The 20,349-nt window shown below is 45.5% G+C and overlaps 1 protein-coding gene across 4 annotated transcripts in view; it reads left to right on the top strand.

Moving 5' to 3' along the window:
* The window catches only part of LOC146179516 (SLIT-ROBO Rho GTPase-activating protein 3-like), a 28,505-nt gene that overhangs the window by 2,886 nt on the left and 5,270 nt on the right, over positions 1–20,349 (top strand). For 3 of the 4 annotated variants that reach the window (XM_084579149.1, XM_084579151.1, XM_084579152.1), the window contains exons 2-11: positions 9,076–9,467; positions 10,551–10,862; positions 13,454–13,678; positions 14,142–14,420; positions 15,724–15,951; positions 17,066–17,126; positions 17,218–17,295; positions 18,059–18,193; positions 19,146–19,251; positions 19,986–20,207. In XM_084579149.1, coding sequence (XP_084435275.1) covers positions 9,076–9,467; positions 10,551–10,862; positions 13,454–13,678; positions 14,142–14,420; positions 15,724–15,951; positions 17,066–17,126; positions 17,218–17,295; positions 18,059–18,193; positions 19,146–19,251; positions 19,986–20,207 — 2,038 coding nt within the window. The remainder of the gene's footprint in view (positions 1–9,075; positions 9,468–10,550; positions 10,863–13,453; positions 13,679–14,141; positions 14,421–15,723; positions 15,952–17,065; positions 17,127–17,217; positions 17,296–18,058; positions 18,194–19,145; positions 19,252–19,985; positions 20,208–20,349) is intronic. The other variant, XM_084579150.1, reaches the window with a different exon arrangement.

Raw genomic sequence — 20,349 nt, 5'->3', positions numbered from 1 at the left:
TGAATAGTGTGTAATGTTTGTTCCTTGTTTAAACTGGCAGAAGGGTAAAGAAATCATTAAATGACACATTTAAGACCATTCAGGGTACATGAAAAAAGTCATGGGCAAAAGTTTGTGGCTTGTAGATTCACGGAAAAACAGTTTATATATCTGTTGCCTTTCTGGTTGCCAGCTAATATTTTTTGTGAGGATAGAGCACACTTGTTTCCTTGTATGTTAGCACATTTCATTGACCCCCTTTGCACAGTCGCATAGCAGCTTTCTTTTCCCCCTACAAACATGTGTTAGTAAGTGTACTTCTAAGCTAACCTTGTTGAATCATTGTGTGTTATGTTTGGAAACAAACTGTAACGGAATTAAGTTCTTTTTGCATAGTCTTGTTAAAACGTATTTCTGGTAGAGTTTGGGAGAAGGCCATGGAAGGAAGAGTTTTTGAATAAGTAGATGGGGGGGACTGCTTGGCGTTAGACACGGAATGTATCAGAGAGTCAATTATCTCAGATGCCACAGGAGAGCAAGTAGAAAATTGCTGGGATTAAAAGCGGCCTTACAACAACGTGTGCATTTTCACTCTTCATATCATAGTCTGTCATCCTGTGAAATTGCTTGTGACAGACCGCAGCAACTTATTTAATTAGGTTGCTGTTTCTCTTAACCACACTCAAGGCCATAGCCCAAGGCCAAGGCTAGTTTCGGGCATAAACAAGTTCTGAAGCATGTCTGGCATCATGGGACCATTGAAAAGGATGTTGCATTAAAGAGTTTGCACCGTGGCTGGGGCAGTATTAGCAGAAACAAACGTCCCATATCCCTGTTTGCTTGGTAACGAAGAACAATTTCTTGATGCGTGCCAGCATCTTCCGGATTCCACAGTACTCTCGTAGTGATGTGGTGCTGGCCCAACCATGTTTTTTTGTCGTTGTATGCCATCTTGTCTGTTAGTGACATGTTTTCAAAATTTAAAAATTAAAGCATGTTCAGGCTGTGTTTCATATCGCCAGTCGGAGGTTGACTCCATCTAATAACTGCAGTGTTTTGTTGGGAAGCCTCCAGCTTTTGGCCATTGTTTAATTAAGAACAGGCTACTTGCTCCTAATGTTTCCTCCTCCATGTTTATGTTCTGTGAGTTTTCTCAAAATTTAGCAACCGTTATAACAGGAAAAAATCATCTCTGAACTGGGAAAAAAAAACAGTCACAATTTTTAACACTTCGAAGAACATTGTGAGATCTTGTGTACTTCATTGAGAGCTGTGATGTTGGAAGAATGCTTGGTAGCCAGTTGCATGCCCCTTCATGTTTAAACAAGTGCAGGAAGAACATTTTGGTTGCATACTTTCTTCTTTTGTAATCATGCTTAAGATATCAGTATGCATGGATCACCAAGTGGCATTTTTCTACAATTGAAAAAGTATTTACAATTGAGTTTCTTTTTTCATGTGGTTTTCGATTTGATGGCTGCAACATTGAATTGCAGTATGAAACTCACGAGGCATGAAGTAACTTCGGTATAATCTTTGCTTCTTCATTTGTTGTCATTACAGCTTCTGAGACGCTAGATTGAGCATTGTAGCGAAATAAAATTGAAGCAGCGACTTTTCAACCTTTTTGGTATAGGATACATTTGTCATTCCCTTCTTGCTGTAATGCCTTTAGGTGTTGCAGGGTTGCATAATAAGTAAACGAATAAATTATATTACATACCTTTAATGCTTTAGGTAGCCTGTTGTGACATTAGACGTCAGAACCTTAATTAGGCCATTAAAAGCAGAGCCAGAACACACCTGTCATGGTGCCTTAATAGCTTGGGTTGCTGATTCCAAGGTCGCGGGTCCAATCCCAGTCACGGCAGCCATATTTCAGACATAGAAGTACAAAAGCACCCATGCACGGTGCTATGTCAGCGCATGTTTAAAAACAGATTTTGCATATCATTACAGAACGCAAGAGCAAAATTTTGGTATCTCTACACCTTTAAAATCTACGGTATTGTAAACATCTGTCCTTTGTTTACAAAGGGAAGGGCTAATTCTAAAATTTCATTTGATGCAATGACAGTTCAAGTCAAGGTGCTATTATTTCAGTTGCAAGCACATAATTAGTGACAGCTATAATGACTTGATTTCTTACAGTCCCGGAACTGTGCGTAATTCCTCTGCCACTGATTATAACGCAGGTGTTGCCCATACCCTGGACAGAAAGACGCAATACTTTGCAGATATTAATATTGTTTGCATTGACTTTCCTCAAATTTCACTGCTTCTTACGCAACCATATTTTACGGCCCCGGCCTTTCCCCATAAAGAACGGCGTTCTTTTCATCGTCCGTGGAAGGCGGGTCAACAGCTTTCGTCGTATATTGCGCAGCTGTTTACGTCAACGAGCTCTGAAAGCACGCGGCGTGTATTTGCATGCCCCGCTCGGTAAATAAAGCGCTGCTTCGTCTATTATTGGCTTCAACCGCAGCCCTCGATGTCCGGCCGACTGACCGAGGTGCTTTATTCGCGGGCGTGAAAAACTTGCTCGTTGTTGACGTTGTTAGCGCAAGAAGCTACAGCAGCCGCAGGCAAGACTTCGAAAAGCGCGGCGCCTTCTGCGCACTGTGCCTTGACGCTTTGAGTCGCAGGCGAGGAGCTGCCGAAAGCGGCGTCCTTAAATAGTACCACTTTCGCCACCACCGCGCTTCGAAAGCCAGTAATTCAGTAGGCGTGTGGAGGGGCGCTTCCTCGCCTCCTGTACCTCTGTGACCGTTTAGTTGTCACTAAATTGTTCATTTCCAGCCTGCGTGACAGTGTTTGCAGGGACGAATTCCAGATCAGTCAGCGCGCCGCTATCGCCTGAGCGCGTGAATAATCGCAACTGTCGCAACTTGAGTTCTTTGCCAGTCCAACCCGACCGAGCGGAGCGGCCCGTTTCCTGCTGCTGCTACTACTACTACTACTACTACTACTACTACTACTACTACTACTACTACTACTACTACTACTACTACCACAATTACAACTACTACTCGCAAAAAGGAAGAAACAAAAGACGTAAGAAAGAGAGCGCGGCGCTTTGGAGAGCGAATGCGGATTGACGCGGATCTGTTTGACGCGCGGAGCTGTCGAAATGCCCGTCAGCTGACGGGGCGGCGGCGGCGCCGGACAATGGTGGGCGCATTGGTGCGTGCGAAAGTTTGCGGCGGGCTGCCTCCCCACCTCCATCCTCTGCGGGGGTCGCCTCTGCGGTTGCCCCCGTCGCGTGTTTCCTCGCGGCGCGCCGGCGGCAAGCCCTACGACGGCGGGGTGTGCCCGTTATATGGGGCCGCGACCCCTCCCCCTCCCCCAGGGCGCTTCAGTGGCGGCGTCGGGGTGCGTTCGCCTGGAGCGGATGTGAGCGGCGGGCACGCGTCGTCGTGCAGTGTCCGGACAGCGCGCCGCGATGCCATATCGTCCAGATAGAGTAGCGATGGTCGGGTGCGGCGCGTGTGCCGAGCGGACGAGAGGAAGGGCAAAAAAAGATATTAATAAAGAAAGGTCGACGGCTGTCGACGGACACCGAGCTCCTCGCCTCCTCCGTCTACCCGCGATTGCCTTAACGAGGAGGTGCAGAAAGCTGGGGCGGAAAACTGGCGCATTCACCTTCTTCCTGCAGGGAATGTTTTTCGTGGGGATGGGAGTCGTAAGGGGAAAGGAGGGGGAGGGGGGGGGGGGGGTGAACGTCTTTTTCTCTATTTCTACAGCGACAGCTGTTAAGGGCATATGTTTCCCGGTTCTGTGGCTTTGGCGTAACACCGATTGATAGGCATGCAGTGACGTCATGCATGACGCTCGGCAGCGCGTCACATGAGTAGTCCGAACTAAAGTCCCTAGATCCGTTTTTTTGGTTCCGAACATACCATCACCAGTTACCGTTCGAGAAGGCGAATAAAAATGAATAAACAGTCTCGATTCAAAAATACAAGTGCCGCTGAATTTTTTTTTGTAACACAGTGACATATTTCATTTTTTTTTTTTTTTTTTTTTTTTTATTGTTGACAACTTGGTACAGCGCCTCTGACTAAACTGTTGAGTGAGTGAAAGGAAAACAGGACTATTGAAGCAATTGGGGGTTACTAAAACCAGACAATTTCAGAAAGCAGCACAGGTCCACTTCCACAGAATGTTCACTAGCTTTCTGGCTCTCCAGATAGATAGAATCCTTTGAACCGCTCCGCGTTTGGGGTAAGCTGATTGTGAGGAGTAGAAAGTGTTATGAAACGATTTCATGAGCATTAATCATTTGTAATGAGGAAACAAAAAGAAATTTGTTCAGTAAATGCTTGCAAGTGATCAGCTCCTGGAAAGAAATGAGCATATGCATTTTTCTCCTCTCCCTAAATGAAATTGGTTATTTTAAAAGAATAAAATGCTTGTTTCTGTTCCAACTGCAGTATCAGACGACACAAAAGCAATACCAAGTAGGTGGCACACTTCAGGTCTTATTGCTTCCGTGTTGCTATGTGCATGAATGCGAGTACCTAGGGACACTGGAATGCATTTCTTTTTTGCCGAGCATGTCTGCCGCTGTGCCATGGTGCTGCCTCATGGGGTGGCCGTATAGAGCCACCCCATGTGAGCCACCATAGAGCGCATCTAAATTGCAGGTTACCTTTCCACACAATGCAATCAGGTTTTGCCAAGGGTTGGTCTTTGCTACAAGAGAAAGTAGTGAGTACTTGTCGGGTACCTTTTGCTAACGTTCTGCGGGGTACAGCGAACTGCAGTATAAAGTAACTCTGTATTGGCAGATCGCCATTCAGAATATTAGAGGTGCGAATAATGCCAAATATCTGTGGTGACTCATAATGCACTTTTTTTTTCCCCACTTGGAGCAATCGCAGTTTTGACAAGGGCAAGAAAGTTTGTTGGTTACATGTAAATTATTTATGCAGTGGGTGTGTTCGTAACAGACTGTGAAGCACAAATGGCATTAAAAGGTCAAGAAAAAAAAAAACGAGACTGCAGTGGTAGGGTTATAGGGAACCCAAGCTCAAGTTTCATTGCGCGATAGCAGTGGCCTCCCCTGGCGGCAAGCTGTTGCAGCTATGAGCACTGCAGGCCAGACGGCAGCGGTAGCACCAGTAGCATGCACGCATACGTGCCCTTCGGTCCGAGCGGCAAGCAGGAGGGAAGCGGCGCCAGGCACGCACTCTCTCTGAGTGGATGTCTTTGTACGAAAGGATAAAAAGATTCGATTGAGTACATTTTCGTTCAAGAATGTTTGTTTCCTTGCCTGTTCTGAAAGATGAGATAAGAGGTCAACAGGCTAACGATTAATTCACAAAGAGGAAGCTGCCCATTAAATTAAAAATGAACTGTTGCCCGCTCGAAAGCATTTCTCGTGCTTTCACAAATGATGCAGTGATCTTACCGAAGTACTGCATTATACAGCATGAATGCTTTTCGAACTCGCGTGCAAAGAGGTCGCCATACTGGTACATGGGCTTATTTCATAATAATTTACATGTAGGCCACCGCAGCTTCGTTTTGGCGTAGCCTAAGTTCCAGCTTTGCAAGGGCATCTTCCGTCTCGAATGAAAAGCTCTCACTTCTCATGGAATGATCATGCCTGCTATGAATAAACAAATGTGTTCTAGTGTTGACTTTTGCCACTGACCTAAAAGTGCTATTAGGTCCCCAAACTTTTTTCAAGAAATACTAACCTTTTTAACATCCCTGTCCAATCCTCTGGGATTGTTTCGCATGCCTTTGCGCTGTTATTTATGCGTGTGCGTCACGTCCATTGGTTTCGCACCATCAGCACTGAACAATGTGTTTGCACAGCCAATTGTGGTCCTGTAAAGCCCATATTCTCACAAAACTCAAGTCCAAACAAAGCGTGAGACCCGAAATGAATAACACTAGCTTCTTCAGAGCTAGATTCTCAGCCTAGCTTCCATAGTCTAGCCTTGCTTTCCAGGGCTTAAAGTTCCGTTGCCTCACAAACACTGGATGGAGAAAGCATGTCATGACTTCAAAGGCTCAAGTTTCAGTGGATAGATACCACAGCCATAAAATAGTGTTTCTCACCCACAGTTAACTTTTATGTCAATGAAAACAAGACTGCTTATACAATAACGCCATATGAAAACAAATCAAATGTGATCTCGATATTCAACAGCACAGAACATCGATCGAGTACGTCATTGAGTGCCTCGATTCATAGCGCTTATAGAACGTTCTGTATTTTGAGCATTTGCCAAAAATTAGAGGCCAATTAAGCTCCTCCGTTAAGGATATGATGCGATATCATTTCACACACGCGCACAGATGATGTTTTGCGCTTTTTATTTTTACCTTTTATGTTTAATTATATATATTACATATATAGAAATTTAAAAAATAATTACAATAATATTAATATATATATATATATATATATATATATATATATATATATATATATATATATATATATATTTAAAGGAGCGAAGAGTCTCAGAGTGCAAGGCAAACTTTTTTTTTATTATTCATATTGTTGACATTTACGGGAATGTTGTCGTGTGTTGATTATTGGAATAAAGAGCATTAAATGCAAAGCGGAAGGAAAAACAACGCGCCGATATATATATATATATATATATTCAAATAATTACATTGATTTTGTGTACTCGTCACCTGCTACACATCAATCAATCAATAAATCAGTCATCATTCAATCAATCAAAATTTTATTTGTTCTCTCAAGGAGAAAAGGGAGTGACGGGTAAAAGCTGATTAAGTGCGGTTTCACAAAGCCCAGCCCCCACTAGATCACTAGAACCATAAATTAATATGATATGACTTTTTTTACGTAACCCCAGATTATTTCCAACATGCGGTGCAGACTACTACCACTGCTACTACTATGCTGGTGGCTTTTGCACCAAACGAGCTATATAAGCTGTCACATAAAATGACTAATACAAAGGATGCAGCGTATGCAATGTGATCTCAGAGTTCCAAAGCTTGCACAATGCATCTGGTCGTGTATCATAGTTGTCGACTGTCTGCTTCAGGGAGTCCATGTTGTCAACAAACTTCTCAACCTTATTCAAGTTCGATTTGCAGAAAATAAAAGTTAAGCAACCAGATTTTTCTGAAGCCATGCCACTGACGGTACTCTGTGACGCGCCGCAGAAGCAGCGCGAGAGCTCTGCATGTGCACGGAAGGGGGCAGGAATGCAGCAGCGCAAGAACACTCCCCCATATTCCCAGTTTCTATTTTTCTGCCATAGATGGCACTCTGCGTCAAGAAAAGCTAGGGTGCCTCGATGCGCGCGCCCTCTCGTAGCGAGCGCGCATCGAGGTGCCCTAGGAGCAGCAGTGCTTCCGCGCGACGCTTGGGGTCCTATTAGTTGCAAAAGGTCTTGTTATGACATCAGGTGCTTGTCCCCTTCGATGTGAAATGTAAGTTTGGCTCTATAATTTCAAGTTTCTTGGCTCTGAAAACAGGTTTCGAGTATGAACAAGCCAGGAAAAGATAGCAAGAGGCTGCATCGTTTCACTCTGGCTGCGAGCCTGGGCAATGTATGTGCAAGAAGGCTCAGTTTAGGACATTTTGAAATGCCAGAAACTGCGAATACCGGAGAACTTCAGAAAAGTAGAACATTTTCTTTGGGTCCTTGTTTGCTGTTTGGACGTCTGTAGATCGCTTCTTCGTATACCTCTATTAGTGCAGATGAGGCGCACTTGTTTTACACTGCGAGTAGGTGCATATTTTGTCCAGCAGACCAGTATCAGTTTGCCCGCAGGCAGTGGTTTGTACGAAGAAAGACAATACTATGCATGTCGCAATGTTGTAGCCTGGAAGTGGGCAAGGAGTGTGCGGTGTATTCCGATTGCTGATGTCTCCAGTGTTGCTCATGTTTCTGTCCCCTAAACCAATTGAGCAGCCAATGGCTAAAGGAGCATAGACACTAACTTTATACACCACACCGGGGTGGCGCAGTGGTTACGGCGCTCGACTACTGTTCTCAAGGACGCGGGATCGAATCCCGGTCTCGGCGGCTGCTTTTTGATGGAGGCGAAAAGCAAGGCGCTCATGTGCTGTGCGATGTCAGTGCACATTAAAGAATCCCAGGTGGTCAAAATTTCCGGAGTCCTCCACTACGGCGTCTCTCATAGCCTGAGTCGCTTTGGGACGTTAAACCCCACAAAACCAAAACCACTAACTTTATGTTGCGTTTCGTTTTTGGTAATTAATGATGCATAAGAGTTTATTGCATATGGATCAGTAGGTGGTATTTGACTACTGCCATGATGTTATTTGTAATTGAAGTTTTTTCTCTTCGGTTTCGGTTATATCAGCCGAGTGATTGCTGTGATGTCAGTCAGGTCTAGGTCACATGAGGGATTAAAAAAAATATGTATATAATCGCTGCTTCTTCACTTCTTGTGCATGCTGTTCTTGAGGCAGGATGGCTTTAGCGTGGTGAATTTAAACGTAAAAACAAAACACGGTTATATCAGTCTTTTTATCCTTCACGGGATAGACTTCACTTTGACATCACATGCTATTGAAACCTAAACCTAAACAGGTGAGGAAAGAAGCTCGATTATAATTTACTTAGCAACTGTAGGCAAATATCACATGGTGATCAGTGTACAGTAATGTCTTAAGCATCCTTACAAAGCATAAAACAAGAGCCCGAAAGATAGGTGTTCAAAACTCCTTTAAATTAAAATTCACTTCACCATAATGAAGGGGCTTTTCCTTTGCAGACCACTGACTTTCGTAGGTTTGCAAAGAGCCCATCAGCAGCTTTTTTGAAATTAATCAGGCATCTCTCTGTCATTCTATTTGCACTATTTTGTTGTATTATATATAGGCTTTATTTCAAAGCAACAGTTGCAGTAATGTGGGACATAATATATTCCAGTGCTAGAGGGCAAGTAAAGTAAATGGACATTTTACTGCAGTGTTTGCCAGAGCAATGTAGCACAACACAAGACTAGAGCAGCTGCTCGATAATCTCTCAGGTGGCTATATTGGACTCCCATGGCGCGTTCTGTAGTTTGTGAAAGTTGTACTGGCAAGATGTGGCACTGATTTGCATTTACGATGCTCTGCAGATATTCGGCAGCAGCTCGGGGAGCAGCTCAAATGCCTGGACGTGCGGCTGGAGACGCAGTTGGCACTGGTGTCCGAGATGCAGGATTACTTCCGCCGCAGGGCCGAGGTGGAGCTGGAGTACTCGCGTGCTCTGGACAAGATGGCGCGCGCTATTGCCACGCGCCACCGTGCCGAGCGGCCCCGACGTGAACTCTGGCCACTCTTCTCGTCACACGGCTGCTGGGAGCAGCTGGTGGCCAATGCGCGGCGCCAAAGTCGCGACCATGCTGCCCTGGCTGAGGTGTACGGTGCCACCATGGTGGCACAGCTGGCTCACTTGCTCGAGGATGTGCAGCGCATCTACCGCAAGTGCCGTGGCATTGGCACACAACAGCACGAGGAGCTGCTCAAGGTGACAGAACTTCAGTCTTGCTGGCAGGCATTTATGGCTGCAGCGGTTGATAAAGCTGGTGATGAAGCTTTGTCACCGTGTGAGGGATATTTTGGAAGATACAGCATAGAAAATAGCAAAATTTAATGGATGCATTGTACAGTTGTGCCATTTTGGTGGTCGGTGGTTACTCTTTCATTCCTAAATTCATCAGTTTTTCACTTTGCGTAGCAGCCACTAATAGGCTGATTCTCCATGTGGAAAATGCATCATTTTTGCCTGATATTAGGCCTAATAAGGTTTAGGAGTGGTATGAGTTACAATTGCATTATGTCAGTTTTTAACATACCTCTTGGAAATTTACCTGCCTTAGTGAATGAAATGCATGAGGCACCTTCCTGCTGCTTGTCCCATTTTAGATGCATTGTAATATGCAAATCATCGCATACTTTGTGTTTATTGCTCAGGAGTGCAGACGTGCAGCACTAACGGAAAAGACGCACCTTTTTTTTTAGCATATACCCCTATTGATACAGCAAAATGCAGATACTACCTACATGTCAGCACTGGTTTCAGCACTTGTCTGTTTCGCATTTTGTATCAGTGTTCTCATTTCCTACAGACAAGCTTTGTACACAACGTTATCCACACAAAGTGACCGACACGCCTTCTAATCCACGAAGTGCCATCATATCGCGTGGCTGGGATGGTAGCTGAGCCCAGATATGAACGGGAGGCAAAAGTCTGACAAAGATTTCAAGCTGTTTACTGAGCGAACTTGTGCCCACAAGTGGCAGCAAAATTTTTTTGGCTGCAGTGACAGCAGCGGTTAGACTCAGCAGTTGTTGAAGGTCACAATCATGGTTGCTCTTGGCCACCCCACCCAGTTCAAAGGTGACGACGACCTTCCGAGATGAGCTGTATCAAACACACACGAAATCCTTGAACACCAGAGAAGCAGTTTGATGAGTCTGCAGATATCTGTCACCTCCTGCGTCACAAATAAAGAACATGAACAAATGCCAGAAACCTCTGTGGTGATATTAAATCATGCTGTTTCTTTTTTTCCCCTGTCCTCTCTGTCTGTCTGTCTTTTGCTTCTAGCAGGTCTTGCACGAGTTGCAGGCTGCCATGAAGACGTACCACGTGTACTGCGCCTCGGAGGAGCAGGCGCACGCCAAGCTGGAGCTGGTGGCCGGCCAGAAGCGGCGGCTGGAGGCGGCGGTGGCACGCGAGAAGCTGGAACGCAGCAAGCGCTTCCGCGTTCTGGCCAAGGAGCTCGCCAAGCGAGCCGCTAAGCACCGGGAGACGCGCCTGCAGTGTCTCAAGGCTCGCAACGAGTACCTGCTCGCCCTGGGTGCTGCGAATGCCGCCGTCCACAAGTACTTTGCCGAGGATCTTTCCGACTTGGTCGACGTAAGTCTTCAAGCACAGCTCATTCCATTTTGCCAGACTACCTGACGCAGAAAAGGCATAGGTGTGCAGCTTAAGAAAAGTAGTTTACGGTCATATTCCAAAGTTATAATTTTGTGGAAGCAACCATTTTGAGTATTCGACTCAACTTTCGATCAGCTGACTGATTTTTCGGACTCGGCAGAACCTGGGAAATCGTCCAAAGAACTGAGCAGTCCAAAAGAATTCATGAAGTTAAAAAAAAAAGAACTTGCAAAAAATTGGCTTTAATGATCATAAACATTGCCGCTGCCCACATTCCGCTTGCAAGTTAATGCATAGCACAATTTTTTGCATTTATCTACTTCTATACGCCGCCAGGCAGCATACAATGCCCACGCTATGATCTGCACACGCACAATGGCACCCCGCAGAAGCGGATCCTATAATTCTCTAATATTATACTTTATCTGAGCCAGAGTTGCACTTGGTAAGGGCTGCACCACTTCACTTCATGATGCCAGACAGTGCGACATGGCTGCAGGTCATACTGCGAGCTAAAATGCACATGCCATCTTTCCATGGGTAAGTAACGATGGATTTAAAGACCGAGAGGTAGAACACACTGGAAGAATGAGTGCCTCCTCCTGCCTCGCAGGTGGTGGTATCATTGAAGCTACAGTGGACACTGCACCATTCTCGTTTTTAGCGCTACTGCGCGCTGTTTGAGGGCCACCTCGATGACAAGAGTGTGCCGTTGTTTTGAGTGACAGTGATGAAAAAATAACCAAGCCCGCTCAAGCCAGTCTGTTCGAATAACTCTGTTTGAATAACTCTGTTTAAGTCCGTGCTGGTGCCTTTAAGGCCATGAAGAATCAATTGGTCAATTGGTTGTGACAGTGATGCCTGCTTGCATATTTATCACTGTCACGCCAAAAAAAAAAAAAGAGCTTTCTATTGAAAAACGATTTCCACAGTATCGCTGGCACCCATATTCCTCTGGAAAATTGAAATATTGGTCATGATTATGTACATGTTCCTAAGGGGTGCGTTACAGTCATTGAATGTGGTGCGAAATGTTGGACTCTGAAAAATCGGTTGGCTGCATTAGTACCCTCCCATGAAATTGCCCATTAGTGGGTTCATTGTAGCAGATACCTGCGCAGCCACAGTTTTAACAGTATTAAAGGAAACACCAAATTTTGGTTGGAGTTTTGGTTGGTGGAATGCATTACAAGCCACACAAAGTGGCTCAGAAGCAGACTCCCTGGGCTCTGAACTTTTGACAAAGACTGTACTGTGCATGGATCCAAAAGCAAACTCTTCAGAAGTGGCTAACTAACCCAGCCTTTTTTCTCGGGTTTGCTGTCTTGAAATGGGCTTTGTTGGGACCTGTAATAAAGAGACTGCAAAACTAATGGCCATTTTTAATGGCAGATTAAATCTAGAGTGAAGGGAAATGGAGAAGGAGGCACCGGAAGTCAGGTGATGAGATGTAATTGTAAGATTTGCTAGGATATGCTAACCAGGGATGGTGTTGGACAGGGCTAATTAGAAACCAGTGGCAAAGGTTGTGTGCTGAGTATGGCTGGTGGTGGCAGACTGTGAATATTGGACTAGCCTCGTTTTGAAACATTTTGGTTTGTTCAGGGCTTGTACAACTAGGAGCTACTGGATTAGAAGATCTAACCCTCTTTGTGTCTGATTTCCTGCGAAACCAGCTGCTTTGCCTGCAGACCGTGTAGCGTTGCGTACACATTTCGCATAAGTTACTGCAGCCTCTGATTATAGAATTAATAAAATGTTTTACAATCCTTCAAAGCCACTTAATTTGGAATTTGAGAATATTTGCAAATACAAATTAAAAAAGCCGAAGAAACATCTAGAGGTTGTATCCTGTCAAAGTCTGGGCCCCTCTCATCACATGGTATATTCGGTGACATTTTTTTTTTTCTTTGCCGTAGATGTTTGTGGGAAGAGAAAGCACTCCATTTAGCCAAGTTATGTGTAATCCAGGTCCTCTCAATTATATTTGCAGGCTGTCTGTTCAGTGTGACTGCTTGGAACATTTGTGGCATAATCACGATGGCTCAGGAAGTTAGCAATATTGGACTTCTGTGTGAGAGCTATGGTTAGTTCTTCAGGGATTGCCTTTCAAAACCATTCTTACACCACCTGTGTAATGACGGAGTTGCCGCCTGCAAGCAGTTCTTGCTCAGTCAGTAGTGATTGTTGGCTTTTGATGCCCTGTCCCACTGACATTGTTACCTTGGGAATTCCTTGTTTACTACCCAGGTATATTTATCTTGTGCAAATTACATGTTGCCACTTTCTTAAAATCCATTTACTGGATGTTTAGCATGGTAATGCAAAATGTCGAGAACTGGGATGCTTTAGCAAACCTGGTGGCGGATACCTGTTGCATTCGTGCCGCTACTCTCACAATTGCGCCATTGGTAAGGTCTTCAAAGTGCCAGTCATGATGTCTTTGTGTTCGGTGCAGTCAGTGATTGACGTTCTGGCATATCGGCTTGGTGCGCCGTTATGTAAGGAATGGTACCACTCCGTTATGGCTGCCCAACCAGTGTACTTCATTGCACTCAATGTGTGCGCAGTGCATGGACTTTGGCTTCCACATGTGCCTGTCTCGGGCACTACGCACAAGCTGCAATGCCGAGGAGTGCCTGCAGCGGTCACTGCAGCAGGGCTGCCAGGCCCTGGCCCAGCGCGTCTCCGACCTGGACTCTCGCGCTGACAAGCAGCGCTTCCTCGAGGGGCACCACACCGCTTTTATGGTTCCCCGCCGGTTCACCTTCCAGCCACATCGGGCAGACGCAGAGGTACGGGTAGTCCTCGCAAGCTGTCACAATTTGTGGAGACAGCATTTACTTTCACGCACAGGTACACTCTCCTTCACCAATTGAACTAAGCAGTAAAAGGATGTTAGTCAAAATGCCACAGGATGCTTATCCTTTCGTCCACGGTTTTAGCCATCCCAGTGTACAAACCGGAACAGTTGTCACTGATGCCTGATAAAAATGATTGAAAAGAACAGAGATGCCTTTGCATGTGACAGTGGAAAGTGACAGTGGACAGTCCTTTAGTGTCCATCTATGGGCTGTTGCTTGAATACTAGCTACATATATATATGGATGTATATATGGCTCGCATTATAGCTCATCATTGTTGGCTACACTCTTTGGCTGACCTTCCTTGCTGCTTGTTTATGTATACTACTGCTAGCGTGCAAGCAAGAAGCATGCTCAGGCTGTGACTTAACGCTTCTTCCATCGCCCCTCGCAGCCTCAGCAGGTTAGTGTGGAGCACCCCATGGAGGAGGAACTGGAGCAGCGGCTGAGCCAGCTCAACAAGCGGCTCACCTCGCTCTGTACTGAAAACGACGAGGTGTGGAAGACCCTGGAGACGGCCGAAAGTTCACTGCTGGACATGATGGCGGCCCGCGAGGTGGACTGCCGCCCTCTGTTTGAGGAGAGCCCTGCTGCTCGGCCGCCGCCCCAGCCCGAGACGCTGGCCCTCAAATTGCGGGCCGACAAGCAGGAGACCGAGGATTTCTACCTCGAGGTTAGGCTGTTGAATTGCTGCACCTGAAACATACTCATCGTTGTGAGCTTGACCAGCGCAGCTCAGTACGATTGTTCTTTTTTTAAAGAAAACAAAAAAAAAGAATTGATGTTTCTGGGACCGTGTGTAAGTCTTTTATTTTATGAGTCCTACACCTATGTGGATCTTGGCTTGTGTGAGTGTGCCTTACCTGTATTCTTCGTTCAAAAACTGTATTCTTGGAGTTAAAGTGTCAGTTCTCTTCTTTTCTCAATTTGGTAAGTGTCCATATTTCATTTTTGTTAGCAACATTGCATGTGGCGACAAGGTTGTCAGTTTCCGCCTGCTTACAGTTGACAGCAGACAGCAGGACATGTCAGCAAGTCATACAGAGAAGACGAGCAATACAACTGCAGAGAAGGAATCTTAACTTGAGGCAGTAGCAGCTTACAGAGGCCTCAGTTGGAGCAGGAAAGTCTGTTATCGGCGTCTGAGGGAAAAGGAAAGAGAAGGGGGGAGTTGCACAGTTTGAAGGGGACATGGGTGCATAGCATCAGCACTTAGGACTACAAAAGGCTGAGTCTATGCTGAACCACTGAGCATTGTTCGTTAGAGCAGAGGTAACAGTGTCACTGGGCGAGAAGTGCACGTGTTCACTTACAATTGAGATGTCGCAGGAAAGTTGTGCATTGTGCACTTGACCCGAGCTGGTGCGCCGCAAAAAAAAAAGGAAATCAGTACGCAGGATGCTTCTAGTAAAGCTTCGGGTAAAGCATGTTTGCTCACTTGAAGAGGAAGCTTATCGTTTTCACCGTAACGATAAACGCGTGGTACCACGGTGTTAGAACACATGCCCTGCAGTTTTTGGCGGTACAATTATTTGTGAATAGGATGAGGAACGCTCAATTTTATCGCAGTTCCTTGTTTCTTCTTGTTTGCAGTGCCTCCTAAGGCTGACTGACTATCAGATTAAGTAACCCAAAGGTCGGTTATGCTATGGCTTTAGATAGGTGAATCACTTGTACAGCGAGAGCTGTTAAGGGCGCGTTTCGCGGTTCTGCGTGCTGTTGGCGTAATATTTAGCAGGAACAAGGAGCAAAGGGGAATAACGCTATTTCGCATTTTTGCTGTAGCAGCCTCTGTTCAGCGTCAAGAACTAGTTCGTGCATTTTACACACCTCTGAGCAGAAAAGACACCACTGCGTTGCTGCGTGGCACGTGAAACATCGATTGCCACAGCCAGCTGTCGAGGATTGTTCACTTACACTAGGATGGCAACCGTTGGTGAGCTTTTTGTGAATGTGGGTGTGCCCTGGCTTTGCAGAAGTTTCGAGCATACAGCCTGGGCTGCAGTGTGGCGGCACGCCTGGAAGCCAAGGCAGAACTGCTCCGAGCGGCTCTGCAACGGGAGGGAGACGAGGCAAAGCCACAGACCCACCCGCACTCGCGACCCGTGGCACGCAAGAAGCGCATTGGTCGCCAGGCTGCCTTGGCTGCCAGGCACGGCGGGCAGCCACGGTTATTTGAAGGAAGCCTCGAGGAATACCTGGAGGTGAGTGTGCGCTTTGTCACAAGGTACTTGTGGCAAATGGTTAGTTAAGGAACAACTTGATACTGAGAAAGTTTTTACATAAACTTCATGCTAGCTGATGATGAAATTTCTGGAGTCGATTGTTTGTAAAGCAAACTTGTGCCATACAAGGAAGGAGTGTTACCCAGCAGGAATGCCAAGAAGAAGAATGAAGAATTTGTGTATGTACCGTCAATCATCTAAATCTGATGGCGCTTTCCAGAATGAGGCCAAAGACTGTCGCTAGCATAGTCACTCGAGAGTAGCGTGGCATCCCAAGTGCACCTTGCACAGAAAAAAAAACATCAGCAACAATAAAGTTTAGTACTAAAGCCATTGCTTTAATTAAAAGATGGCAGATAACAGTATCGCAACTCCAGTGGTATGTACATGATATGTCTACTGTTCAAGGATGGAGAGCACAACAACAAACTGTTTATTTATAACCTCTCCTTGGAACATATCAGAGGCACCAAAAAAATAGCAGCTGCGTCATCAAATGACATAGATGTGTTTTGCGACCAACCCATCTCTGTGGGAGTCATATGTCCTAGCGCACCAAATACGGAGACAGTCAATGAATATCGGCACTAGCAGCTTCGTCATGGCTCAGAGCAGTGTGCAATGTTGTCACATTTGTGCTTGAAGTTAAAAGTCACAAAATCGTAACAGACAAATCTGATTAGCTTTGCTGTATAAAAGTCTGGTTAGCGCAATCCTGAGTGCAGTGTGTATTATGAGAACATATGATGCACACCTGCCATGACTCTCATGAGTGTGTTTGTATCCCAAACACTTTTGGAGAGATTGTTCTTCCAAACCGTAGAGCACACTACCCTGTGCTTCATGTCTAGCCAAGGGGATTGTGGAGTCCTCTTTCGTATTTATGTTGCGGATTTGAATCAAGTGGCGAACAAAAAAATATAGATCTTTTATTTTTAAAACCAACTTTCTCATCAATAAATGCATCTTTGGCATCCGGGCAAACTTAAGCACAGTCAGATAGAGCCATGAAATCGAATTTTTACTTGGAAAAAGAAAAATGTGGGGCTTACCTTCAGTGTCCCCGGTTGACAAAGCCTTGGGGGACTTGCAGGCGACAAACCAGGAAGTTCCGCTGGTGATCCGGAGCTGCGTGCGGGTGATCAATCTTTACGGTGGGTGGCATTGATACTGATATTCATGCACGGTACTGTGGTGGAAGAGGGCTGCCATTCGCTCACCTGCGCACCCACTCCCCCTTTGCAGGGCTGCACCACCAGGGTGTGTTCCGGGTGTCCGGCTCTCAGGTGGAGATCAACCACTTCCGGGACTGCTTCGAACGGGGTACGGTGCCCTCTCTCTTTTGCTGCCAGTGACGGGTGTCTCAAGCCCGCATGCACAATTGTTTGTGCCGTGAATGATTGACATGAGGTTCCCAAGCTGTTCATTGTGGGGATTGCTATGCATTGGAAAGAACCGTGTTGTGCGAGTTGTTGTTTATGTCGTTAACACTAATAGGTGAAACAGCCAGGTGGCAGTAGCAGGACTGCTGTGGTTGTGGCCTTCATGGCAAGGGTACATGTGCTGTCCTTGACGTGAAGTCCAATCAACCGCTGGCCTTTGGTGTAAAAACTGACGTGTGATGCACCTGAGCCACCTAAGCTCTGACAGGAGTGCATCAGTGGTATCAGATATCATAGGCACGGTTCTAGGCCCACTGCTTGATAATTACCGACCTATATTGGACCAGTAATGGGCTGGTATCTTGTTGCTACTGGGTGTGTGGAAGTGACTTGGGCACAGAGGAAACTATAGTGAAGGCATCCCTTTCCCACTCTGCCATTTCTAGCACAGTGAAAGACGCTTTTCTGGGCCACCTCGTACAACTGCAAAGTTTCTTTGTGTGGCGTTAAAGCTACCCTTGTAAAGCAGGCAAGCAGTTTCCTCTTGGCAGCGCAGCAAGTAAGCTAAGTTAGGTCACTGAGGCAAGGTAAGGTTTCCTTGCATGCCCTGCAGAAATGTGACAGGAGTACCAGCCAAGTGCTGGCAGAGGCCTTTTCTTTTTGGCAGTGGTACATGTGAATGGTGACACCCTTGTGTGTTACAGGGGAAGACCCCCTGGCAGATGTTTCGGATGCAAGTGACATCAACTCGGTAGCAGGGGTGCTCAAGCTGTACCTGCGGGAGCTCCGGGAGCCCCTCTTCCCCATCTTCTACTTTGACCAGCTAATGGAGATTAGCCGTGAGTTGGGTTGATCTCGGTGTTCTTATTTGCATTCTCCTTTGCATTGTTCTTGTTTTCTGAGTTTTTAACGAGCGTGTATCACTTGTGTGAAGTGTCTTGACATCAGCATCATTTTGTTTTTCAGCTGCATTAAGCTTACATTTCGAGTGCAACCATACATGTCAGGTGTAAGACATCCATTGTCTCTAGTCATTCTGTCCACCTGTTCTTGAAATCATTCCAGTGTACCTGTGCCAGATCAGACCGTTCGGCATTTTTACAAATGTAAATTGTTAGTCTTTTTTTTTTTCTTTTTCCCCCAAAAGACTCCCTCCCATGTCCACCATTCCTTTCTTGGTCTCGTCCTTTCAACACTTCAGTGGCTGTCTTGAAACGCACGCTAGCCCCTGAGGAGATGTAGTCAGCACGGATAGTGCTTGACTCAATGATGCCACTGACACATATGCCTCATGCCGTGTTTTCCTTTCTCGCTTCTAAACCACACTTTCCAAATTTACCATTAAACGAAGCCAGTCATAAGTAACGAGCTTTAAATGAGGTTTATGATCGTTAGTTCACCAAAGAGACTCTTGTGGAATAAGCACATGTCTGCTGTTTTTTATGGAGTGTCTTCAGCTTTGTGCTCGAGACGATATGCATTTTCTGGAGGGCACATTTTCAGGGAGGAGTCACGTTCAACCCGGTTTTTACCGAATATATTTGGGGCTGCAATAATTGGGTTAAATAAGGTCCTGAACAAATTCCCAGAGCCTCGTTTTTCTTTATTATTAAAACACTCATTGCAAAACGTCTTAGTAGATCTTTGACTCCATACAACGTTTACTGTGCAGTTGTTTAGCAAGGGCAAGATAAAGGTTGTGCATGCTGGTCATTTTGGGGGTGCTCTGTCTCTGTAGTAGGAGTGTAGATTGTTTTAAGTTTTGCTGTCCCGTGTGTTGTCCGCTTGCAGAGCTCGAGTCAAAGGAGGAGTTTGTCGCCAAAGTACGAGATGTCGTCCAGAGCTTCCCGCGACCTGTGTTTGTGGTGCTTCGATACCTTTTTGCCTTTCTTAACCAGTAAGTTGCATTTTGCACACACTGGATATGCTAGTAATATCTCTTTTGAAGCTTCGCTTCGAAGGAACGGTCACCATAGGTTGTCTGTTCCTGTTAGTGCAGCTATAAATCATTTCCGAGATTCGTGTTAGAGACAAGTGGCATCGCTGCGATTGAAAACGAGTTGTTTTCTTGTATTTAAGGTTGTGTTAAGAGCACATAATATCTCAGTAGTACATATACATAGGGTCCAGATGAACCTTCAGCAAAATAATGGCCCACCTACTCATATCTTAACTATAAAAAAAAAAGAAAAAGTGTGTTCTGCATTACCTGCTGCAGCTTTACTATGGTTCTGCTCTCCTTGCTTTATTCAGGCAATGCTGCATAGTCATCTATTGGATCATTTAATTTTAGAATTTTTGCTTTCTGTTACAATTGAGCAACATCTTTCTCAATACTTAGAACTGCTCACGATGTAAATTAGCCGTGGAATAAAAACATGGGAAGCAAGACAAACTCTGCATCACTTTTGACCGCAAAGGGACAAATAAAAACAAAAATTTGTACTATAAAATAACATTTGCTAAAAAACAAAACAGTGGCAGTCTGAAATAAACACTACAAAAAGGTCTGCCAAATTTTCTAAAATTAAAATCAGCAGGCAACCCCTAGTTGTATGGTTATCATAATTTGATATCTGTGAGCTCGCGGTTTAAACGTGAGCATTAATCGTGGCAATCCATTTGCCGCAGTTTGTCAGAGTTCAGTGACGAGAACATGATGGACCCCTACAACCTGGCCATCTGCTTTGGGCCGACCCTCGTGCCCATCCCCGAGGACAAGGACCAGGTCCAGTACCAGAACCTGGTCAACGAGCTCGTCAAGGGCCTCATTGTGCACCAAGAGCACATTTTCCCTGACGACGGTGGGCTCGTTTACGAGAAGTACATCAGTGCCGAGGCCCCCGAAGACACGTGAGTGAACCGATGTGGAAAATGGGCGGTTTGGGAACCTCTTGTTTTTGATGAGTGCAGCACAGGCGTGTATGCAGAAGCAAGGAAACAAAATGCACAAAATTTTTCCTGTATGTACTTTCTTGTGCTTTTAGACAGGTGT

Source organism: Amblyomma maculatum, chromosome 9 (genome assembly GCF_055883805.1).
Source record: "Amblyomma maculatum isolate TAMU_Amacu chromosome 9, ASM5588380v1, whole genome shotgun sequence".
NCBI lineage: Eukaryota > Metazoa > Arthropoda > Arachnida > Ixodida > Ixodidae > Amblyomma > Amblyomma maculatum.
Note: the sequence above shows the minus strand (reverse complement) of the source record. Positions and strands in the feature narration are given on the sequence as shown.